This window comes from Drosophila mojavensis, unplaced genomic scaffold (assembly GCF_018153725.1).
Source record: "Drosophila mojavensis isolate 15081-1352.22 unplaced genomic scaffold, ASM1815372v1 contig_231, whole genome shotgun sequence".
In the NCBI taxonomy this organism is placed as follows: Eukaryota; Metazoa; Arthropoda; class Insecta; order Diptera; family Drosophilidae; genus Drosophila; species Drosophila mojavensis.
This window is the reverse complement of record NW_025318772.1, coordinates 4,904,075-4,930,001: the sequence shown is the minus strand read 5'-3', so window position 1 is coordinate 4,930,001 and position 25,927 is coordinate 4,904,075. Positions and strand designations below refer to the sequence as shown.

General features: G+C 46.3%; 1 protein-coding gene across 2 annotated transcripts in view; it reads left to right on the top strand.

Moving 5' to 3' along the window:
- Positions 1-25,927, top strand: part of LOC6574977 (mucin-2) — a 41,568-nt gene that overhangs the window by 5,268 nt on the left and 10,373 nt on the right. For both annotated transcript variants that reach the window (XM_002000968.4, XM_044007914.1), the window contains exons 3-4: positions 13,483-13,593; positions 25,102-25,140. In XM_002000968.4, coding sequence (XP_002001004.2) covers positions 13,503-13,593; positions 25,102-25,140 — 130 coding nt within the window. In that variant the 5' untranslated portion in view covers positions 13,483-13,502. The remainder of the gene's footprint in view (positions 1-13,482; positions 13,594-25,101; positions 25,141-25,927) is intronic.

Sequence of the window (25,927 nt, the reverse complement as noted above, 5' to 3'; positions counted from 1 at the left end):
TTAATAGCGCTTAGATATAAATGTTGCTGTGTGGTCGTCTCTCTTCAGATTTCGTGCCAAGGTTGAGTTAGTTTCTTGATTCACTGGGCCGCTGCCTTTCTTTTGTGAGTTGGCCAAGCTTCCTCGCAAAATTATCATAACAATTAAAAGTGATTGCAGTCGAGGCCGCCAGAACGCAACACATTAAACTTATTTCGTTGGGGTTTTTCATCTTTCTTTCATTCCTCTGCTTTTTTTTTTTTTTTTCGTTAGGTTCTTTGACTCTATGTAAATTTTATTTTAATTTTTGCTAGAAAGAAAGATTAAAAGACAACTGCGAAGAAGCCAACCCTTCTGGTGGTTTATCTAGCCACAAAGAGAAAAAAAAGAACTGAAAAAGATGAAGAAGATACTTTAAAATTCATAATTAACTGTCGCTCAGCGACTATTTTAAGTTATGATGAGGGCATCGCAGCTGACATCAGCACCCAAAGGAGCCAGAGGTGAGCTCGGAGTCTGGGAATCTGACAAATTACATAATGATAGACTCCCCTCTGAACATTCTGGAGTTGGGCATTGTCTTTTGCCGTTAACCGGTACAGAATGAAATTAGAGGCCGAAATATGCAAATCAAATGCTGCGCTAATTGACTGAAAAGTTGCAGCCCCAATCTGAAGTCACATGCCATGCGTATCCATCAGCCACACCAATTAGCCAAATGCACGCTCGAGCGCTCGACTCTGCTCGGCCCACAAATCAATTGTCTCTGGCGATAACAGTTGCCAAATTAAATGATGACGGCCGCTGGCTGGCTATTGAACGAATATATGTATTTGGCAATAGACTGATTACCTTGGCTGCGACTATATCAATTTCATACATCTATTTGTTTTTCTTGCCTTTATGGCACCCACAACTGGGCAGCACTTGAGGCGAGCACAAAGCCAAAGTCGTTATTTTTGTGATATTTTTCCCTTGCCATTTTTAACTATAATTGAGTAAATCGGTTTATGTGCAGCATTAGCATTGTTGTTGGCCATTCTAGTTGTTGTTTTTGCAGCAGCTGCTGTTGCTGCTGCTGCTGTTGTTGCTACTGTGTAAAGAAAGTAAGCGCAACTAAGCACATTACAAGTTATTCATGGAGTGACACTTGCCGCGCATTACGCCCAAACGCCAAGGTTAAAGCGTGGCATAGAACCATGCACACGGCTATTTACTGGTATTTACCTGCCACAAGAACTTGACTCTCGTGGCTATAAGTGTGTCGCGGGGCGCAAATTTCTCTAACCCAAATTGTTGTCGCTGCTGCTGCTGCTGCTGCTGCTGTTGCTGCTGCTGCTACTGCGACCGCCTTGTTGTCTGTTTCGGGCGGCGATCTGGTTTGTGGCTGCGACTGCTGCAGATGCTTTTAAGTTCAATAGCCAAAGAAAGTAGCTGGCGATAGAAAGAAAAAGTGTGCAGGCCGCTGGCTAATGGGCCACGACTGCGACTAAAAGCGAAGCGGCACAGATTCCATGCTTACCCTCGCACTGTCGCACTGTCGCACTGTCGACCTGTCGTATACGTAATGCCAGTTATTGGCAATGCAGTTTAGCAATTGCCCGTTAATGGCCAATTTGCATTTAGCCGAAAGTGTTAATACACTGGCCATTAGCTTCAAGCAGATTTTATTACCCGCGAGGATCGCGAATTCTATCCAGCTCACAGCTTTTATGCTTTTCCTCTATAGACTTTTTATGGACGACGCCCCATCCGTTTAATGGTTGGCTCGTAAAAAGAAACCCTTTTGGCATTCGGCATGCCACTTAAATGTTAGAAAATATAATGCCGATTTAAGAGCCAGCGCGCGTACATAATGGCCAATAAGGCCAGAGTCACAGCCAATTGGTTGTAATTCAATGCGCCAATGCGGTCAAGGTGTCAAAATCTACATCCACATCCACAGAGAGTTAGTTGTTGTTGTTGTTGTTGTTGTTGTTGCTGCTGCTGCTCTAGCTGTTTGTGTTTATTTAGTGTAATTTCCGATTTTGGCCAATTATTTGCTGCTTATTAGCTGTCACAACTAATGCGTGCTCGAATCGGGCCAAAAGCCAAACAGTTATACCAGCAGCAGCCGCAGCAGCAACAACAGCAGCATCAGCTCGATAATTAACCCAAAAACTAAAGAGTTCAGAAGCAGAAATGGAATATGTGAAACATATAGCCCAAATTCAGAGATCCCAGTGCCCAAGTTAAAGAAAGCCCATAAATTAATTCAATCGGCAGCTGCAATTGCCCCTGGGCCAATTCAAAAATTTGCGGCTCGATCGTCGCGGCAGATGCCCAGAAAAAATCGAAAAAATTCTTTTGTGAGAAAAAATGCGAAAAGTCGACAAAAGCCAACGCCAAGCCGCTGGCCACTCCATGAGCTGAATAGGCAAAAGAAATCAGCCAGTCGTAGTACCGAATAAAAAATAGAAATAAAAAAAAAAAAAAAAAAAAAAACAAATAGAAATAAAACAAGTTGTGAACGGGACGCGCAGTGCCTGTTGCTTGCTGCTCGCTGTTAGCTGTTAGCTGTTTGCTGTTAGCTGATTGGGCTTCTGGCCATCGCATTGCCAATGAGCTGCTGTTGTTTTTGAAGATGTTTCTTTTAACGCTTCTTGAATGAAATTAATTTCTATTGTATGCCTAAGTAAACAAGCCAGCAAGGTAAGCAATAAAAATGAAATGAACAGTTACTTATTTGCAGCACTGTCTGCTCAGGGCGTAGGCTTGATGATTGAATAAGTCTGGCTGACTGCCCGCCTGCTCTAAGCTAAACTGTAAGACTAGAAGCATCTGGCCAACGAATACTTTCTCTTTGAAATTCCGCAGTATTGTCATTTGGGTGATTCAAGCATTTGATTACCACGATTTGATTACCTTAGCACACAGCATTTATAGGATATCGGAATCTCAACAAGATTTCAAGAGTTTTTTAATTGATGGCAGAATATAAATTGTCAATACCAGTTTGAGCTTAAAATAGATATAAATATATATATTATTCCTAAGCTTTATTCTTATCGAGAAAGCATTTCAACTACTTTATGGCTTTCGATTCAGCTGCACTTTTATTTTAATACGAATTTGGCATTATTCACTATAGGGATTTATTTGAAAAAAAAAAAAACCAAAGTTTCTTCGGATTAGTCAGCGGCAAATATGATGGGAAAATATTTAATGTAAATAACTTCAATTAATCAGCTTGCATGCCGTACATGACGTAGTTCTTGCTGACGCAGTTGTTGTTGTTGTTGTCTTTGTGGCACACGTTTAACTTGAATATTTTGTGCTGTTCGAGTTGTTTGGTTTGCTGTTTGTTTGGTTGCTGACCCAAATTCGTGGACTTGACTCTTGTTTTCTATTTTCTGTATGGTGTCGTTTGATCTTGTTGTTGTTGTTGTTGTTGTTGCTGCTGTCATTGTTGTTGTTGCTGTCGGCATGATTTACATTTCATTTTGTTAGATTACATTTCGTGCCCGAGATATAACGCGCGCTCGCTCTCCACCTCCACCTTCACCTCCACCTCCACGTCCAGCAGCTTAATGTCAACTAATGACTCGACACAAACAATAATAAATCGAGAAATAAGCGTTTAACAATAAGCATTTAAACTGTAAGCCTTATTAATCACTTCTCGCCCAAGCTAATGCGAAATCTCTCTTTCCCTGTCGCTGGTTCGCTTTTCTGGTTTCTCTCTTGCAGGTATGTAAATCAGTTGGGGACAACAGATGGAATCGCAGTTGGCCAATTGAGATATCAAAACTTTTGGCGCTGCCCATAAAAGTATGCAATGATAAATTGGCTGGCGAGCAAATTGCAGCTGGCTGCAGTTTTTGCTGCGATTTAACTGCTTCAATTTGCATAAATAAATAATTTAGCTGGCGAGCAAGCAATAAAGTCAGCAAATTGAGTCGCAAAAAGGTAGCAAATGCGAGTCGAGCCAAACGGCAGCCGGAGGCGGGGCCGAGCTGCCTCTAATTTATGCAGGCAAAACAGGAGCAGCGCTTGCAGCAGCCAAGTCAGCCAGAGTGGCTGGCTGCGCGCGGTGGTGCAGCAAGGTGCGTGCCTCGGCTCAAGTGCCACCGCATTGCCATAAGAACGGCCCACCGACGGGACTGTGGCGTTGCCAGTGTGGCCACAAAGAGTATGGTTGACTGGCGCTGCTTTTATGCACAGACGCCCCCAAATGACAGCAACAGCCACGGCAACGGCAACGGCAACGGCAACAGCAACAACAAAGACGTGGCGCTCATTATTGAAGTCCGTGTCATCAGCCACGTTCTGTGTGTGTTATCCTGTTGGCTGCTTGGCTGGCTCCTGCCCATATCCCACATCCTTGTGGCAAATTCCGACGCTTGCCGCTTTTGCATTGTTTGCATACTTGACTCCATTGCCCTCAAGTGTCTCCTGTGGCATGCTGCTTGACTCTGGCAGCTGGCTGCTACCCGCTTGCCACCTTAGCTCCGGCTTGAAGCATTCTGAACTTTCAATTAAAACATTCATTCATACAGAGCAAAGCCCAGGCAGTAAATAAACAATGAACTCGCCATATGAAATAAATGTTCTGCCATTTACAATCAGACAGCCAGCTCTGTTTTTCTCCTCTGTTCACTCTGTGTGTGTCCAGACACAATGACAATGACAATGACAATCGAAATTAAATTCGATGCTCAAAATGTCAGGGATTGCTTAACATATTATAGTGCCATATAATGGAGTATTTATTTAGTCAGCTTCAATATTTGAAATGTCAGCAGTAAATAGATTTATGGTAGTAACTGTTGCTAGCGAGTAAAAAATCAATTTAAAGCCAATTTGCTGGCGCTAATAAATTGCATTAAAAATGCCAAAATAAATTCCTTTTTAATATGCGCAAATTGCCAACCCCCAGAGTGTCAGAAGCCACTCCAAAATATGGCCGTTACAGGCCGTGGCCCTGTCCTGGCCCCTGTCTGCCACTTTCCTCCTGACACCTCATCAATCACTCTGGCTAATATTCGGCGAGCGTCTGAGAGATGTGCCACAATATTAGATTTGACGTTATATAGCTTTAAGAGCGCTACGAGGAGGAGGGCTCGGGAAAATGCAACAGAGTTGAAATTGCTTTAGCCTTTGGCTCTGTGATTATGCTCACTGCATAGGCTGGAAATTGAATATAAACAATTATCGAGATTAAAGCTGTTCATTCTCTTAAGCAATCTCTATATTTCAGAGATATGACTGCGCTATTCCCAGCTTGATCTAAATATTAAGTCCGTCGGTCTTTAAAGTTTTCGATTTTCCTTTTCTTCTACTTTCCTACCTATTGTAGTTCGCTTGTTATATAACAAGCTCTTGGAATTTCTATATAGATGATATATATTATAATAAATGACTGAAAATTCTTAAGTTAATGTGAGATGTTTAGGAGCTATTCTCTACATATGATAAATAGCTTCGTAGCTTACGACAAAACTAAATATTGAATTTTATTGACAGCCAGAAAAATGGTCAGGTTTAGACACGCTTCAAAACATCAACATCAACACCTTCGTTTAATGACGAACCATATAAAAATTGTTAGATGGCAGAGTTCATGATGTAGCCGCTGTAGGCGCATACCGGACATGCTCTTTAATTAGAGTTGGTCGTAGCGAAAGAGAAGGAGAGATAGAGAGAGGCAGAGAGAGGGAGAGAAGACTTCTACATAACTTATAAGGCGGAAAAACCAGCTCATGTGGTGGAGAGTTCTAAGAACCCGACACACACTTTTTATAGGCCCAACGTAAACTAGTTGGCTTTTAATAGCCATACTTGCTGCTCGTCTGCGTAATAATAGAGCCGAATAAAATGAAAGATGACAGCCATGAAATTCAATTTCATTTAGTTTTCAGTGCTCTGTTCTTTATTACGGAGTTGAAGACATTCCCGGAAGGCGCTTTAACGATGACAGCCCAATGTGTAAAGTGCAATGAACAGCCGCAGCAAACAGAGCCGCGCTGCTGTAGCTGCAGGGTTTGGGGCTAGAACCCTTTGGCAGTGGCCACTTTTCAGCTGGGGCCACTTTCCATTTTCCTAAAGCCCTGTTCACTAATTTTAATGGCATCCAGTGCCGTGCTGTACTGTGGCCCGCAGAACACTTTCATTTGCATTACATGACAAAATAAACAAACTTGTTCCAGCCGGCCATTTCGGGCCTGTCCAAATAAAAGTGAAAACTACGCACGGTAAAAACAAAATTTTTGCTCTTCAGATACTTTCTTGACAGACCAAATCTCACGTTCATCTCTTAATGATGGCACATTGCTTTTAATTATTGCCTCGGACGTGTACAAATTTCCAAAAGGCAGAAGTGAACGTTAAAGAAATGAAACTATTTTTTTATGCTCGCTCAACTGGGCATTTATGAGGGTATGCAAAGATCCAGCATTTCCATTCTTCCCTCTCTCTCTCTCTCTCTCTCTCATTCTTGGGCAGGTGATTAATATACATTTACATATTTAGCCCGGGGCAAACACCTGCGCTATTTGCAATTTGCTGGGCTGCCAGGGTCGCTCGGTCTATAAACACATTGCAGGAAAGCGTTCAGCTGACGGATCTGTCGAACGGACCCATAGGCGCCGTTCGAGTTGTCGATCTTTGAGTTATTTCTCGAGTGGAGGCAACTTGGCTTAGCTTTGGTTCAGCTCAATCGATGCCTAGCTGGCTGGCTGGCTGGCTTTTCCTTTTCGGCATTTATTTGTGTGGAAATGAGCAGCTAACGGTATATGAATCATGACTTTGGCAGGCAGCATGATTTAAAACACTCACTCATATGCGCCGCAGGAGGAACAGAAGGTGCAGCGGGAGGCGCAGCCACGGCACCGAGCTGCTGATGTGAGTGGCCAGGGCTTAGGCGCTGCCTGGCAACGTTAGTCGCATCGCATCGCGTCGCATCGCATCGCATCGCATCGCATCGGTTTCTTGCGCTGTTTGTGCATATTTTAGCACATTTTGTTATGTCTGTCCGGGGGCCAAAAGAGAACCCAGCGAACTAGAGAGCCAGACAGCCCAGACAGGGGCACAGATGAGCACAGCCTGGGCTCGATCGGCGACGACTTTGTAGCGCGTAGGAAAACGTGCGATTTGAAGTTGACAGGCACAGCTTTGAACCCTGCCCAGCTCCGTCCGCTATACGCTGGCCGGACCGGCTCTGACTAGTCGCCAGCTCACCAGCTCACCAGCTCGCTAGCTTGTTCTCCTCCAGCAACCTCTCCGGTGTACCCTTAACACTCTCTGCACTCTCTGAAATCAGCTGAAAAAGGCAACGTTTTTCATTTTCTACATTTTAATGCAATTTTTAATTTATTTGTTTTGGTCGAGGCCGCGGCCGCTGTCGCGACTCTTGCCACATGCGACTCTAGTGTGCTGAGGCTTCTCCATATCAAAGTTGCTTTCGAACAGCGCAAACGCATATTTCTCATTGATTGGCATTTCCTGGTTGCAGCATTAGACTGGCCAAGTGGTCAAGTGGATTCCTCGAACCGACTGCGTCTGCGCCCAGGATGAGAGCGTAGGGACAGCACACACACACATTCGTATATACATATACATATGTATATTTATATGCATATAGATAATATGAAATGAAGAGCTCCGATTGCAAATACCTTATTCAGTGAGCTTTCAATTGATTCTTTTGTATGCTTGGACAGATGCGACGGTGATGTGTGTATTTACATCTTTATCTAGCTAGGTGTATGGGTAGGCTGGCAGCCTTTAGCTGGCCAATCAGTGAGTCAGTTTAGTTCTCATGATCGTCGCTGACTTGCAGATTATAGGTAAACGCCAATTCCAGTCCATGACATCACGGCGCTCGAAATAACATCGCCGCTGGTAAATCCGGGCAGATCCACATTTGTCCGTCCGCCCGTAGCATCCCCATCAAGAAGTTTTGGCATACACTTCACTTGTTTTTTATGCGGCCAGCAAATTACATAGCCATGAGTAATCATATTAATGAGACTCTGGCTGCTGAAAACGCGCCAAAAACGCGCGCAATGATCCACTTTACGAAATTGCGATCGCAAATCACGTAGCCGAAAAGCGTTTATGATTCGTCTAACTGTTTTGCTTAGTGTATTTTCGGGGCTTCTGGGCAACTATTGATGGGCGGGCGGGGCGGTGGGGAGGCTCGCAGTTGGCATAATTAGAACCAGTTTGCAAATCGTAGCCAAAAACAAAAACAAAAACAAAAAAAAAAAACTCAAAGCCATTGTTGTTGTTTCCTATTTTATGGCTAAAATTGGCAAAGCGAATTGAATGTTGTATAACACTGACAGCTGACACGTGTGGGCGGCAGAAATAATAACCTCCCCATCGAATAATAACTTTACTTTTTGGGCCACACACTGCAATAGTCATGCTTATCGCACAGTGGCTCTCATATTTACGAACACGTAGCGCCGTAATGCCTCATCATGTTTTATGGCATTTAATTAGGCAACTAGTAAATGACAAAAAAAGTCAGAATTAAGTGACTGCAGCTGCTGCACTGAGTGAGTGAGTGAAATTAGAACGCTTCTGCCTGGCAACAAACTTGACCCCAAGAAAAAGAGAAATTTGTGGCAAGCTGCATAAAAAAAAGCGAAACAGCGGAAAAAAAATGAAGTTTGCACAAAATCAGCTCACGATCTGCCAACTGACCCAACACCAGCAGCCGCAACAGCAGCATCCACGTCCACATATGGCGTGGCTGTTGCATGCTGCAGGCGAGCACACGGTAGCTTGCATCAAGATTTGTCACAAATCAAAGCAAGCAGCCAACTAATCCAGTTCAAATGTTGGCCAAGCAAAGCCAAAATGGCAAATTGCCTACGAGCTGCAGCTGGAGTTCTAGTTGTTGTTGTTGTTGTTATTGCTATTGCTGCTGCTGCTGCTGCCGCTGCTGCTGCTGCTTTTGGTCTTTGGCGTTGGCGGCATCGGGCACGCTGCTCGTGCTGTTGTCGTGCCAGGCAGCTTGAGCAGCAGCAACAGCTTCCGCATTGTCGCCATCGTCGCCACGGCTAGCTGACAAGTGACTCAGGCCGAGATTGAGAGACGACGACGACGATGGAGACGAAGGCGGCGAGGCAGCAGCGACATAGCTTACATTTGGCGCGATTGTTTGTTCGCTTGTTTGCCTGCCCTGACTTTGCCACTAGAGACCGTTATGTTTGTGGATCGTGCGCAACGGCGTCCAAAGCTTTATTAATTTTCTGCACAAAGTCAAAAGAGAGACAACTCCTTCGACTCAATTGGCTGCTGCTACGGCTGCAAGGTCGATCATTTGTAAGGCCAACTTCATGAACTTGGTTCAAGCTTGTTGATTGGACAGAAACCTCTGTGGCACAACTTTTCCATTTCCTTTAGCAATAACACCCAGATATGTAAATCTAACGTTCGGCTCTCGCCAAAACATTCCTGCGGCCAGGAGGGCCAGGAGGGAGCGCAGAGTTCTGCCAGTTCAAGCCACAAACAATTTGGCCAGCAATTGGACAAAACTATGCGCATTTATTGCGCTACTCCAAGCACAAACACACACGCAAGGTGTGAGGGCCCCGCGGCAATTGTAGATTTATGACAATTGACTTTGACGTGACCAACAAGGCAAAGGCGGCCAATTGGCATTGGCAGAAATGCAATTTGCAATTGCGCCGCCTCACCGTTAAATGGCTGACCGAGAACACAAAACCAAATTAACGCCAAACAGCAACAGCAGCAGCAGCAGCAGCAACAGCAGCAGCAGCAGCAGCAGCAACAGCAGCAATCAAAGTGTAATGCGATAAGCCAGCAATTGCAATTGGCAACTGAGATGCGGATAGCGACTCAGATTGCATGACTCTTCTTTCCCCATCCCTGTGCGCCCCTCCATCTCTCGACCATCCCAGTGAACGCATGAGGTTAGGTCAGCCAAGTGAACGAACATCGGTATGGAGCGTATGGAGCAGCAGGCACGAAGATCGGTTTCGGTCTTGTGTGCTAAATGTCAATTTGATAGCACAGCAGAATCCAATTAAAGCCGCATAGCTGCAACACAGTTGCAGTTGCAGTTGCAAATTGCCATTCAGCCAGTCATCTGTGTGGATGCCAGCTAGCCAGCCAGCTAGCTAGCTGGGTCGTCGTTAGATGCGTGCGCCAAAGTATATTTGTGGGTCATGGTACAAATCTCAAAATGCAGACAGTCGACAGCTGCTCCTCTGACAAGAGACACCTTTTGATGCATATGCTAACGATGCATTTCGCTGCCTGCCTGTTGCCCCGGTGCTCACCTCTCCCTTTGCCGACTGTCAAAATGTTGCGCATGTGAAATTTTCCCACCCTCCATTGAGGCCGCGACTTGCTGCGCCAGCAGCGCCTTTGTAAAATGTAAATTTCCAGAGCTCCATCTCTGGCGATACATTTATATTAGTGTGCTGCAGCTGGGGGCACACTTTGTGGCACGACTCGGCGGAGAGGCAGCCGAGGCAGCTGGCTGCTCAGCTGGCCACGCATGCTCCCAATCAGCACAATCACAATGGAGCTGCCTAAGCCAGTGCGGTGCATTCGCACACATACACACGCACACACACACACACACACATACACACACACTTACACACGCAAACTCACTTGCATTCACTTTAAGCCTCTGTAATTTTTCAACCTTAAACAGTTGCCTGTCAAGTGCTTACCCTTTGTGCGGCTCCAGGAGGAGTCGCCGCTGCCTTCCACCACGGGCCGGCCCACCATGACGGGCGGCTGTGCAAATATTTGCATTTGTGTTGGCCGTCCACTGCCGGCCGTCTCTTCACGCATGAGCCACCGCCTCGTGTTGGTGGCATTGAGTTAGAAGCCAGCATGCATTTTTCATAACGCATATCAACGGCGTCCCATTGTTGGTCAAGAGGCTGCAGCTGATGATGATACATTGCCATGGGCCCTAGCTAGGCTTCGACTTGTTCGAGCCTTTTCGCAAAGTTCCCATGACCGACATTCGTTCGTGTGTGTGTGTGTGTGTGAGTGTGAGTGAGTGTGTCTACCCCTCCTTTCGGGGAATTCCCTCTGCCACTTGTTTTGGGCAACTGGCATGGGGTAAAAGTTGGCTAGTTGCATGCTTGAGCATTTGTGTGGAAAGCGTTTAGTTTCGGCTGCTTCATTCACAAATTGAATTTGTGTCACACACTCGGCCAGCAGCTGGCTGCTGGCTGCTGACCACCCCTTTATTTGGTCTTAACCCAAATACTGAAAGCGGCTGCTGAAATTGTTTACCATTTAGCAACAGCATCTAACTACACCAGCAACAACAGCACACAACATCTGCAACAAATGGCAGAATAATTACCGCAACAAGTTGCCAGTTGGCAGGCACATGTTGCTGGCCTGTTCGTGTATTGCTAATAGCTATAGAACAAGTGCCATTTTGGCCAACAACTAATAGCCAGTTTGTGTCGCTTCCGTTGTCAGTGGTAGGCCAGCAGCAGCAGCAGCAGCAGCCTCAACTTAACCATCATCACCACCATCATCATCATCATCATTGTGATAATCATTGTGCCCGTGTGAGATTATCATTATTGTTATTGTCGCTCGTCATGTCAACTCGTCATCAAAATGCCGCAGCTTAAGCCGAGGCTGCATCTCGGCGGAGCAATCTTTCAAGTTGGTCGAGGCGGGTTTCGTGTGTTGCATACACCTTGTTCTGTAGACTCTTCTTCTATAGTGTTGTTGTTGCTGCTGCTGTTGCTGTTGCTGTTGCTGTTGCTATTGCTTTTAACATTGTCGTTTGCCACAGCACGCAGCAATGCAATTTGTGGCTCCCGGGGACCGAGACTTAGACTCCAACTCTGACTTCGACTTGGCGCACTCAGGGGGCATGCTGCAAGCAAGCAGGATGAGGAGGAGAAGGAACGGAAAGGGGCGCTGTGCCGTTTCCCTGCATTTTAATGAGCACATTTCGCGCTCTGCCTGGCATTAGCTCATTTTATTTGCTTGTTTCGTTAGCGAGCAAACGACACTGCCTCCCATTCTACCTAACACGCTGACGACAATGGGTGCGGGGTGTAACAGAAACCACTCGAATTTCGAAAGAAGAGCAGCGCAGAGCAGCGCAGTGCAGAGCAGAGCAGCGCAGCCGTTGGGGTCATTGTGACCCCCCGGCACACACACGCTCCAAACAGTGTCTGCAAATTGATGTCAGCATTTCAAATCTATCGATAAATCATTTACAATTGCTTTCTTGCCTCGGGCTGACACTCGCTATCGATAAAGTTTGCTCAGATCCACGCCAGAGAGAGCATCACGATGTTGTCCCATGGTGCACGGCCGTTATTTTTATTAGCTTCTTGAAATGTATGAAATTGTATAAGTTACGCATGCACGCCCAGCTACGGCCACGCCTCCTTGGCAGTGGCCGACCACCCCAATGTGACACGTCTGAGCGTATCCACCCACCCACCACTTCGCTGGAAATGATATCGCACTCACGTGTTGCATCTCCAGGGACTTGATTAAAGGCACATAAAAGCAAATAAAAAACTTGGCTAATAAACGAAAATATGAAATGAAGACATTTCCCCCCCACTCCTCGCTGTTGTTGCCTTTTATGGCATTATGTGCCCTTAAGTACATAAGTATATACTGCATTAGATACGGACAGTTGTCTGCCCCAGCTAATTATAACTTGGTTCAGGGCGAAGGATGGAGCCTGAAAGTTTTCTTGTTTTTCTCTTCTTTGGCGTGTGGCTGACATTTTCAATCAGGACGCAACAACTTCACAAAACTATATTCACATTTGGAGTACACAGCCGCAACATGACAACCTAGTCGGACTGTATTTCTCTTATTCTTTTGGCTTTTTCTTCTGTTAGGGGATTGTGGGCAATAATTGTGAGCCTGCGAGCCATGTCAAGGAAAATTGCACATCTGTCAAATCAGCAAACAAGTGATTTCCGCAAACAATTGAAGAAAAACAGCCAGTCAGAATCTCCCCTCCATCCACCTAAACACACACACACACATACACACATGCTTGGGGGATGCCTGCCCACTGCGATTCTCACCGAGCTCGGACGGTAGTGCTGGTGGTGGTGGTGGTGCTGCTGTCGGTGGGGGTGGCAGCTCACTGTCAACAGTCACCCAACCCACCCAGAAATTCTTTTGCTGTTTGTGCACGTAAATTGCTTTTGTCGAGCAGTTGAGGCTATTGAAAAATTTGAACAACAAAACAAAAAAAACAAAAAAACAAAAAACAGAAAAAAAGAAAAAATATGTGAACCGACATAAGGACATGTGCCCTGTCATGCTTTTTTAATGAAGTGCCGTCGTTTAAGAAACATATTGTGGCTCAATTTGATTGTTGTGTGCGGTTTTACATCTGCCTTTCAATGCTGGCCGCTGAAGGGTTAAACGGGCGAGTGTCAAAGGTCTAATGGATCAATTCGTTTTGTTGAAAATCATGCCACACAATACTAAAGTACATTTCGTTTCCCTCCTCTATTGCAGCTAGACACACAAGCAAAACGATGACAAGAAAACGTTCGAGTCCGCTGGGACTCGAGGAGCTGATGTCTCTGGCCGTGCTGCTGTTGGTGCTGCCAGCGTTAACGCTAGCCGGTAAGTGGTTTATTATGTCAACATAAATTACAGTTAGGCCGCTAAGTATCTGAGCCCACAGCCGCACTCCCCTTGCGCGAGATGCGCGCATATGCGCTGTCTCTACTGATTATTTTGGCCATAAATTCGCACACACTGCGCTCCGATATTTTGGGTACAAGTCGGGCTAATTAAAGCAGTTGGCATGTGGCAGAGCGATGCTGTGACAAATTACCATCAGCTGGTCACAGCTGCCACGACTCGCACTTGTCCGGGGTCAGGAGTGGCCATTCTGTTCCGTCTGTCCCGTCCGCCTCGTCCAGCAGCCCAAAGGTCGGCGTTGCATTTAACGCGAGCGAGAAGAGAATTCAATTTATTATTTGGCATGCGAAATGCGTGAGGGTGTCCGAAATTCAATTGAGTCATGCGCCGCCATTTAAATTGAAATTGAAATTGAGGCGAAATGGCATTGACCGTGCAACCGGAGGGTGTGCTACACATGCAGATACATGAGAATAGCAACAGATACTAAAATGAATTTCGACCCTTGCCATAAATAAAGTCCAGTGCTAATGGCCACGCTCGGCAGATGGGTGGGCTGCACGATTATGTTGGATGCATCTGCTTGAACGAGGTGTTAACTTTCACATTCCCCCATCGCTCAAAGGTGCAGCCTATAAAATGGCCCATTGGACGACGGACGACGGTCGGCGGACGAGCGGGGAGCAGGGGAGCAGGGGACTTGTCTATGTACAATTTAACGACTGACTTGAACAAAACTTTATGGCAAATAAACCCAAAAATGGTTAAGAGACATACCATTTCTCATGTCTGCAGAATATCGGTCAGCAGTGCTGCTTCCACTGCCAGCGCAGTAATCACATGCAAACACAGAGCGACGTCAACGAAAACCAAAGGCCCATAACCAAAACCTTAAAACTAAATTCCAGCCGCAGATCTGTGGCACTCTTTAATGGGCATTCAATAAACAGGCAACAAATGCAGCTGCCTCTCAACTGATTTGGCCCAGTCGCAACGATAGGCGGCAATGGTCCGAGTGCGCGTCCGAGTCCGAGTCGGAGTCAGACTCGGAGACGGAGTCGTAGTCGGAGTCCGAGTCCATCAGTCAGTCAGTCAGTCATTCAGTCAGGCAGACTGTCTTGTTGACCCACATTTAGCACCGCTCAAATGCTCGATACAGCGTTGACTTCTTGGAATTTTCATTAGCACATGCCACAAGCCTAACTCTGAGGTGCTGCAATATGAAAAACTATCAAAAAAGAAAATAAAGAAGAAAACTAGGGGGAGGGAAAACAAGAAAAACGCAGCTTAGAACATTTTCGATGATGTTTTGTGAATGGCTGAAAGAGAACTCGGAGCGTGTGAGTCGAGAACTGATTAGAGCTAGATCTGTGTGCCTCATCTCGCACTTTTCTCACCCACTTATGACTATTGTGTGCTACACGCACACACACACACACACACACACACACACACAAATCTGTTACACTAACAAGCAAACAAAACAACTCAATGGACCTAAACGCTGCCCGTGGAGTCCAACACTTGAGTTTGATGAACTTACAGAGATGGCAGAGAACAGACTGTGGAAGCGGAGAGCAGAGAGCTGCGATCTGCGGGCCCGAAGCAGCAGCTCAGCGCTGGGATTTACAAGAATTTCACAGCATGGTCTGGTAATTGAATTGTTCCATAATATAATAATACACACATGACTACATAGTACATAACACCAGGCTCATGACTCAACACTTGTGCGTATCTGTGAGATACATTTGTATCTCATTTAGCCATCGACAACTGCCCGCCTGCACAGCCATCCATATAATTCAATATCGGCCACTCGATCGCTTCGTACAGCCATGATTAATATGCGCAAATCGGCAAAAAGTCGAAACATGCACAAATACTTCACAACAAGTGGAATTTTGCGTCATGACTAAAGACCAGCCAAATGCCAATTGTTTATTGGCGATTGGCAATTGTTTTCAGTGTTCAGCTAAGAGTTTCTGCTAATATATCGTGTCTTAGCCAAGTGCTTTACTTTACAGTTAAGTCGCAGACGCAGTCAGCCGCGAGCGTCTTATGCAATTTTTAAACAGCCAAGTTCATGTTTTAGTTCAAGCTCAAGGTCGATCGCAGTCTCGCTCGATTGGTCGCACCAACTGGGCTGGCCAAGTTAATGGACCAACAACAGCGCATCGGCGCAGTCACTGTGGCAGATCCACCGCTTGTCGGCGTCGTCATCGTCTGTCAGCAGCTCCGGTAGCCCCAACACATAATCATTATTTTATAAGCCACAAAAAGCAGACGGCAATCTTCAGACCCAAAACTCAACTCGGCTCTCGCCTTAGCGCGTTGCCTTTTGACTTTTTTCGCGGGGCGTTTTCATCAATCAATTCCGCGCTTCAGTTCCTTTGCTTTGCATGGGGCATTTCAGTTTTGCCAGGAAACTGCGCGCAGTCTTAGCTGTCATAAAGAGGTAAGGGTATTAAATATTCCATAGTCAGTAAAGAGTTATTTCCATTTTTTTTTCTCATGGCTGGGAGAAACAGGTGTTGATTGTTTTCTTTTCTTTTTTTTTGGCATCTGTTTGTCGAATCCCTCAGCTGGACCTGGAGGCTGGGCAATTGACACCAATGAAAGTACTCGGACTTATTTATAGTATGTGACGGACAAAAGTGATAAGTCACAGTCAATGAGCATGAGACTTGAGCCCGGCTATGGGTCTAATTGGAGACTCAACATTTGTCCGATGGGGCCTGCTTATGTTATGTGTTCAAAGTTCTAATCAAGTTGCCTGCGTAGCCCGAGAGTAAATGGCATAGAGAGAAAAACTCGTATCTAAGCATATTCTTTATATATGTTTTGATGATGCTTAACTGATTGCTTAATTTATAACCAATTACAAAGGCATTAGTGCGCTTCCAGCTGGATCTTCCTATACTTAATATAGGTTGTTGTTATTGTTTCTGTTTATTGCGCATAAAAATCACCTGTTTATGGCTAACTAAACTCGTGAGTTGCGGAAGTCAAATGGCATTTTGGGATTTTATTGCCACTTGGCGCGCTTAATTAGCTTGTATTAGCTGGCATTTTGGCCAAGCCAAGCGTCGGGCATAACTATTGACGACGGCCAGAGTTTTCTGGACAGGCTTAGGCCGAGCCAAAACATCATTATGCTCAAGTATTAATTGCATGAACGCTCGCTGATGATATCAGCCACATGCCAACGGCAGCAGCAGCAGCAGCAGCAGCAGCATCATCAGCAGCCGCTACGGCAACGGATTTAATCAAGATTTTTGCTGTTGGCCCGTCAGCATATAATTAACATTTTGGCCAGCTACACACACCATCCGACCAGGTTCAATGTCAAGGGGCCAAGCTGAGGCGTCTTATCAGGTGCTTGATAAGCCCCATAAGCCAATGCGGCACTTGCTGTACGGTGGGCGTGGCGGCTTGAAATCGTAAATATTTCGTATGCAAACAAGCTGAAGCAGTCGGAGGCAGAGGCTGTCTCTACCTGCGCATATACTTATTGCCACGGCTGTACCTCTGTACCTGTAGCATAACCGCATACCAATAGCCATGCTCTATGGTCGAACTTGACGTAGTAGTTGCCTGGCTTATTTGCCTGGGCCAAACAACGGGCCAAACAGCCGGTGACCATTGACCGATATGGAGATGTGGCTAAGCAGCTGAAGAGCCATAAGTATATATGTGTGTATATGTGTGCTCGCTGCGTAGCTGTGGAATTTCATAGCCACTTGAAGAACAAGTACGCGAGTTAGAGATCACGAACTTGCGGGTTAAGCGGCCCACACGATGCGGCTGCGTGTGAGAGTCAACAGGATAAATCCGTGTCCACACACGACTCTCATGCTGATTTTTCTTTGCCTCTGCTTCTTCGCTTTGCTGACCAACTTTCGACAGTGACACAATTAGGAGTCCGCCCAAACCATGTCCATGACCGCGCCGTGTGCCATGTGCCGTGTGCCATATGCTGATTTTGGCCATAAATTTTGATTTGGCTGCCAGCTGAGAGGCAACGACTTTCGTTTCGGCCCACCAAAGACGCTCCAGTCGTACATCAATTTGTCAAAAGAAATATATATCTAAAAAGTTTAATGTTGCTGTAAAGCGCTCAAATCAAAACTGCGTATGATAAATTGACCATGACTTGGAGACAGACCCCAGAGTTATGAACCTACACACACACACACATACAGAGTAGAAAGAAGAAGAAAAAACACATTTATAACTCTTAAAGAGCCACTTAGTTTGTTTTGATTCAACCCACGCGAGCCACACATTTCGTTTGGCCTGAGGCCATTGACCAGATTTAGCCAGCCAGAGCCATTTGTCTGCCCGAAAGGGCCGCACTGAGACTGTAGTTGGAGTTGGAGTTGGAGCTGCTCATTGCACTTGATTTCAATTTAATTAGAGCCGAGCATTCGGGCAACGAGAATTTGGAATGTTGGCGTGTGAATTGGCCAAGAATCAACTGCTTCTTCTGCGCTCGACTGACGGAAGCGCAGGCAGCTCAATACGATTTTATCAGCCGTACAATTTTCAACTTCCTGCGACAAGGTCAGGCCGGCGGAGTGTGTTGGTAGTGCAGGTGAGGCGTGCTGGTGTTTGCGGTAATTTCAATAAAGTAAATAATCAGCGAGCGACTGGCGTTTGCGGTTAACTGGCAGCAATTTGTATGTGTAACGGTTCACTGTAAGCCCCATTTGGCAATGGCAGTGGCAGTGGCAGTGCCACTCACACCCTGCCCCAGCACCACACACTCCACGCCACACTCAGCTGTAGCCACAGAAATTACACAGTTTGACAATTAACGCCTTCGGTTCGGCTTTCCCTCAGCAGCGCCTTGACAATGAAAAGGCTGCTGTGATTGCTGTAATTCTGTAGCAGTTACTGCCGCTGCTGCTGCTGTTGCAGTGGTGCAGTGGCAGCACCGAAAAAAACGCAAAAGACAAAGAGCGGCAACACTTTATGGCACAGCGAGTCGAAATGCAAATGAAATGCTGTTTAGTAGAGCAAAACGCCGGCAAACAAATGAAGTAACAATTCTCAGATTTCCCATTGTGATAAGTGGACTAACTAACAGATATATAGCACTATATATAGTCTAGGTGTGTGTCAGACTGATGTATAGCATAGATGTGCTCTAAGCATAGCTCATATTATGTATATCTTCTCTCTATCCATCTCCCTCTCCCTCTGCGTCTCTGTCTCATTTTCTTTGCTTTGTTATTGTTTGGATGTCATTGAACTTGAACTTGCTGTTGGCCAAGTTGTTGGCCACTTGGTATCTATTTTCGTTTGCCTTTGTTTTTCTCTCTTTCTGTTAAATGTTTCATATAACTATTTGATTTTTTCTTTTATTTGGCATTTTATGCAAGCTCTTGGCGTGAGTATGCTAATTTTCAATTTGTACAACACGTTGTTGACGAAGTTTCCGCTGTCGTCGCTCCAAAAACGTGTTCGAAATGCTAATTAAATGCCGCCGTACGGCAAACATTTACGTCTTTATTCATATTTATGGCAATTAGTTGAGATCTGACCCAATTTCGTCGAGTCGCATTTAAGCACTTAGAACGAAACCTTTCGAACTACAGAATTGAGCTGGCATTTTTTAGCTGGCGCCAATCGTTTGCCTGAATGGCAACTGGCAGTTGGCAACTGGCAGTTGGCAGCTGTCAGCTGGCAGACAGAAGCTGCTACCACGTACTGACCAGCCCAAGAGTGTGCTCGGTTCGCTGAACAACAACTCGGGCTTCGACATGGACTTGGACTTGTACTTGGACTTGGTCTTGGACTTGGCGTGTTAGAATTCATTTTGAGACACTGCTAAGACGAAAGTCTTGCAGCGAAGGAAGGAATGGTAATTAGCCATGTCTTGGCTGGCAGCTCATTCTTACACAGATCTCTATCGCATAGTGCAATGACTTCCCACAGCTTTTCAATTGTGTAACTCTAGCTCCATGTGCGGGACAACTATCCAGCCGCTCTAATGCCCGGCCAAGCAGGGGGTTCAATCAACTCGCAGCCTGGCACCTTTACGCATGGCAAACCTACGACTCCGACAGCCCGGCTCCATGGTGTGGGGGTCATGTTAAGTCACTTAGCAACGGCCACTAAATACGCTAGACGCCTCAGCAGACAGAGTCTGGACCAAAGCGGGGGCTGTGTGGGGTTGAGTTGGGTTATAGCAGGAATGAACTAATACCTTGTATAATTATCGCATTGCTGATCTTTTGTTGCTGTTGGTGTTGGTGTTGCTTCTGTTGCTGCGCATTGTGCGTTTGGCAACATTGAGTATTTTTCACGGTTGAGGCAGCATCTTCTAATGCTGCAGTTGCCTCACACGCAACACATATACTTTATAGTACTATAATACCAGCTATAAAACAGCATTATCTGCATTCGCCAATCGCTGGCTTAAAAGCAGACAGAGTCAGAGTTGGAGTTGGCGTCGGAGTTGTTGTCGTGGGAGCAGATACAAATCGCTAGCTGTCCGGGGAGCAACTTCTTGGCGGGGCAAGCAATTAGCGCTAGAATGCCACGTGAATGTTTTACCAAATGAGGCGCTCGACGTACACAAAACTGCGCGTATCTAATTGAAACGGCCGCAAGCCGAGCCCTGCCCAAACGTGAGAATTTCTAGTGGACATTATCATCAATCTTCCGGCTTGTCAGCGCAGTCAGCTGGCATTGCAGCTGAAGCTGTAGCTGTAGCTGTAGCTGTAGCTGCTCGTCGAGTGGCGGATAGAGTTGAGGCTGGCCACGCGCCGCGAGTGCAGACGGTTAGATCTTGCTCAAATTCAAACCGAAATTAATAAACAGTTACGCATGCGCAGGTTGAAAACGAGTTGCAACAGTTGCAGTTTTAGTTGCGACCTGCATCCGAGCATCCGAGCATCCGAGCTAGCCGTTGATTATAGATCTTGCCTGTTATTTTGGCAAAACTCTAGTCAGCGCCAGTTGCAGCTCCAGATCCAGCTCGTCCCGACAGCAATTGCAGTAATCAATGCGCTGTTATCAATAACAGCTTGCGGTGCCAAGAACTGAATGCAGAGCAGCAGGCCGAACGCCTGACGACAATTTGTTTGCTTCGTGTCCGCGCATCTAACGGGCCTTTGGAATTTGTCTAAGAAATTGCGCAAACAAAAATTATGATATATCTGGCTGGGGATGCGGCCAGTGGGCAGGATCTGTGATTAGCCAGCCCGCAGCCTGGCGGCACTATGGCAATGGCCGTGCACATATTACGACTGACAGTCAGATTGATGGCCCGATGGGGGCTCATTAAAGCCATGCAGCGCAATCAAAACAAATCAAGCATAGGACACATAAAAAGCCACATCAACTGGAGAGATAAACAAAAAGGCCTTGTCTAGGATCCAATCCGATGCACAGCAACTGTGGGAACAGAGCTATGGAGCTACGGAGCTAGCCTAGCCTTTAACTGCTTAATTACAGCGCCTGCAGGCCAAGTGCCAACTCCTAGTTGCAGACCAAAGTTAAGACTCAGACTCATTATTATCTATTAAGCAGTCAGATTGGCAACGAAACAAAAAAAAAGGAACGTCAAAAAGCAAAAGTTGCGCCCCAATCTGACAACCTGACTGACTGTCTAATGACACTGCCCGTTCCGCAGGGATGCAGCGATACTCAGAGCTGGCCCTCGCTTGGGCTCCGCTCGCCATAAATGCATATGCATATGAGCTGCTCGTTTGCCTGTGGTGCAGTTGCCAGCAATTACAATGCTCACATATAGACAGCCAAGGATTGCTAGGCCTGCGTCTAGCTCTTCGTAATTGTTTCATATGCATAGCACCAGCAGCAGCAGCAGTGGCAGCAGCAGAGGCAGCGGCAGAGGCAGCATCATTGACTGCAGCAACAGGCAGCAATTTCACGGCATCCTCGTCATGACCAGCGGGCATAATTTACTTAGAACGAATCATGTCTAGGCCGGCTGGTAATAAAACACAGCGTCACGTCAGGGCCAAAGCCAAGGCCCACAACTAGCAGCATCATCAGGCAAGCATGGAGCCTGGCGCAACTGCGTCCAATTTGGCTGCGCAAGGAGCCGACGCTGCCGCTGCCTTTACTGCTGCTTCTGCTGCTGCTGTGTATGATGTCGACGTCTACATTGCTACCTTGTCCCCGACATAATCATGTTAAATTACTCGCAAATTCATTTGCTGTGCGCGGCTGCTGCCTCCGTTGGGCGCATTGTCGGCGCTCCGCCAGCCCCAGCTCCCTCCCCTTGCCCACAACTCATCCGCTTTCAACACTGATGCATGGCGCATGATATGGCGGCACACACACATAGCCTCGGTGGCTGGGGCTTGGGCTTGTTCATGGGTTGTTAGCTTGTCGCTCACTCCATATTGATCGAGTCGGCATTATGGAAATTATGTGATCAAGGCCATAGAAAATGGAAATTGTTTTGCGCAAGAAAAAATTTGCATGCCTCCTGCTGCCGCTTGTAGCCTTATGCCTGGCATAATTTCTGTTTTCCTGCCATTGCATAATTGAGCCAGGCCAATGCGATCATCCAACTCGAGCTGAGTTGAGCTGAGGCTGGGCAATTATAGTTCGATATATTGCATGTGCAGTCGGTGCATCCCTTGTTGGTGCATTGTTCTAGTTGCTGTCCAGGGAGCACTTCGCCCTGGATGGCTCTAATTACGTTCATCTATATCAAGGCAGTCTGCGAGCTACTTGCAACTTCCTCTTGTCGCCCATAGAAAGAAGAGCCGTCGCAACGGCATTCTAGCCTTTAAGGTCTTATCAGCTAGCCACACACACACACACTATATATATATATATATATCTTGACCAGGTGGGGCGTTTGCTGTGGGTGTGCTGCTGCTGCTGCAGCTGTTGGTCGTCGCCAAAGTAGCGGTAAAGTTGCTGCCGCGTTTGGCACCGCACAACAGCAACACACACAAAAATGGCGCATTTGGGGGAACATGGCTTTGGCTATAGCTGTGGCTGTGGCCCAAAGGAAGATTTGTGTTTATTTTGTAATCTTTGAAATATTTGTGGCATGGCAAATATTTCACCAGCTGCGTTTCCGCGTAGCACATGCGGACAGCCATGAGGATGAGAGGCAGAGAGCTGGAGTCGAATTGAAAAAGGAACGATTGCTATCAACGAAATATTTAGCGAAACTTCCACTTTTCACATGCCTAGCGCGCTGTCCCCCCTGACTGGCCCCGTCCGGCTGGTGGCTACTCTGTCTTCCTGCACTCGCCCCGCCAATAGCAACCGCCTGCGTATCCACCTACAGCACTAAATAATAAAGCGTAACCAGTAAAAGGCGTGCCCGCTGCCTTAGCCTGGTCAATGCGGCTGTCGGAGACAGAGTTAGAGTCGCAGCCAGAGTCACAGGCAGAGGCAGAGGCAGAGCCAGAGCTACGGCACCTAAGCCTAAGTCTAGGCCTACTTATGTAAGTAAAGCCAGCTAGTGGCTTGTATTTTATGGTTTGTGTACACATTTTTGCACACATGCGCGACCGGGTCGTTCAACTTGTTGCTGCGGCGGCGGCAGCAGCAACGGCAACAGCCAACCAGCCATGGCCATGGCCATGGCCAAGAAACATTCGGGATGCGAGGCGTGCGCGCGCTTTCCTAGAATAAACAAAATGCACGACTCTTGCGACAGCAGCAGCAACAACAACAACAACAACAACAGCAGCAGCAGCAGCAACCAACGCCGCCAACAACTTTGGCTTGGCCCGAAGCTGCAGTCATGTGAATGTAGCTGTAAGCTGCAGCCAAATCAACACCAACAACAACAACTACTAACTTGACTGACTAACTGACTGACTAACTGACTGACTGACTTCTGTTTGTTGGACCGACACGACCATGTTTGATGTGTACCATCAACAGCCGCAGCAGCAGCAGCAGCAGCAGCGGCAGGCAAACGACGACGACGACGGCGACGACGACTCTCATGCGTCTTGGTCATCATCGTCGTACTGATGCTGCCAACAACTCGTATGTGGCTTGTTTCAGTTGTTGCACTTGCAGCGGAAAATTGTTGCATAAGTTTGCATTACTAGGCGGCCAACTGGGAACTGGGAACTGGGAACTGGGAGCTGGGCAACTGAGCAGTCCGATTGCGGGGCGTGCTGCCAGCGAACCGGCTGCTTGGCCGACTCCCATTGCCGTTTGCTACCACTCCCGCCCGATGTCGCCTTCAACAACCATCCTGCTCTAACTCGCTCCCCTCTCTCTCTCTCTCTCCACCCCTCCCTCTCTGTTACTCTAGGCAGGCAATCCTTAACAGTTAATGTGTGAATTTTTATGCGTTACCAGGCTCGGTCGTGGCTCTTGTTGTTCTTCTTACCGCATAAAACGTAATTTACATCCGTTACTTTGAAAAAGTAAGATGTTGCAGAGCAACGACAGCAGCAACAGCCACAGCAGCAACAGCAACAACAACACCAAAACACAGACCTCAGCCACAGCCTGGCTATTGAAATTGCTACTCTGATTTGTTGCTGCCCATTCTATTGGCTCAAGCCTGGTCAATATAATGCTTATAAGCATTTGCCGTTACAATTTTCATTGTTATATCGGCTGGAGTGCACTGTAAATTATATTATCGTCTGGCAAATTCTGCATGCAGCCCATCGAGCAGAAATTAACATTTGATACATGTGGCGAATTGTCAGCCCTTCAACTGGCCGCAATTAATCATAGTTGGCCCAGCAACGACAACATCAACAGCAGCAACAAAACCATTCATAACTAAATGCAATTTGTCAAATCATTTTAGCAGCAGTTGCTGCTGCTGCAACAGCATGTTGCTGCTGTGGTCGTGTAAACGCCACCACAGCAGCAGCAACTGACCGCGCGTTGCCGGTTAACTGTCAGCTTAAACAATTTGTTTGAGCCATTTTTTAGCGGCTCTCGTTGCAGTTGGCCCAGTGTGGGACACACACAGGCTGAGATTCTCCATGGCTAGCACCAGCTACGTGCCATTATTTCTTGCATTTTTTGCTTTTGCTGTTGCTGCTGCTGTTGTTGCTGCTGCTGAATTTTGATTATGTGGTAATAATACGTTGCACGCACACAAAGCCGAGCACTGCAAAAGTTTCTGCTGCTGCTGCTGCTGCAATTTGCTGCCCGCTTGTTGCATGCTGCCTGTTGCATGTTGGCCAGCGGCGGTCGAGCCCTGTTATCAGACGACGCTGGCCTATCAACGAGTACCAGGAATAGAGCGAGTGAGCCGAGCCACTAGAGCCAAGTGCTCAGACGTCGGCCTACGCAAGTTTGCAGCCGACGTCTAATTTCAATTGCATGCAGGCACAATTAGAGGTCTGGCATTCGCTGTAATAGATAAATTAATTTATTATAGTCATGACGACTAACGGATATGGCGATCATGAAATTCTAACGTAATAGACCAAATACCTATGGCATTTCCTACAAATATGAAAAAGAAATACTAATTGTTTCCCTCTTCCTCTTTCATTGCAGCTCCCGTACAGGAGTATACGGAAATAACGCCGTATCCAGGTGAGTGAAATAAAGCATATCTATCTAATACAATGGTAATAATAATAAATCTAAAAAATTCGACTAGGATTTAGTTTGAGCTAATAATTCAATTTGGATAGCGAATTATAGCATTAACGTTAATTGAGCCTCACTTTACGGCCATTTAACACTGTTTGACTCCAACCGCCTAATCGACTACAAAAGACCAATAACTGACCCACAACAGTCATAAAAAAAAAAAAAAAAACCCAGTAGACTGACTGGGGAATTATGTTGAGCATTATTAGGCGGTTAGCTGAGGTGTGAAAAAACACACGAAATAATTTGAAAATGCGGCAGCTGACTAGCAGATACCCTTTATTTTGTGAGATATGTGATAAATGAATATGTAAACTATTGTTTTCCGAGTATTCGAAAATCGTCAAGAACCTAGTAGTTAGCTTGCAAATTTGTAGATATTCTCTGTGTACCACACTTACACAGAAGTTACAGGGTATATACATATCTATAATAAAATAAACATTATACAATGAAATAAACAGTCTTTTAGGAGGTTTATGATGAAAACGTGAGCACCAGACAGACAGGCAGAGAGACAGCGACACCAAAGATTTCAATCAAAATTTGTCTAGCTAGCGAGTCAGTCGAATAGGCCGACAGCAACAAAGCTCAAGCTGAAGCCGTAGCTGACAAGACGTTGGTGGGGAGCTGCTGCAAGTTGCGCTTGACGTGTTAATAATGTGATTTGAAATTTATTGCGGGTGGACGGCAGTAAATTAGGTAGCTGTACCCAGTATTCAGTAGC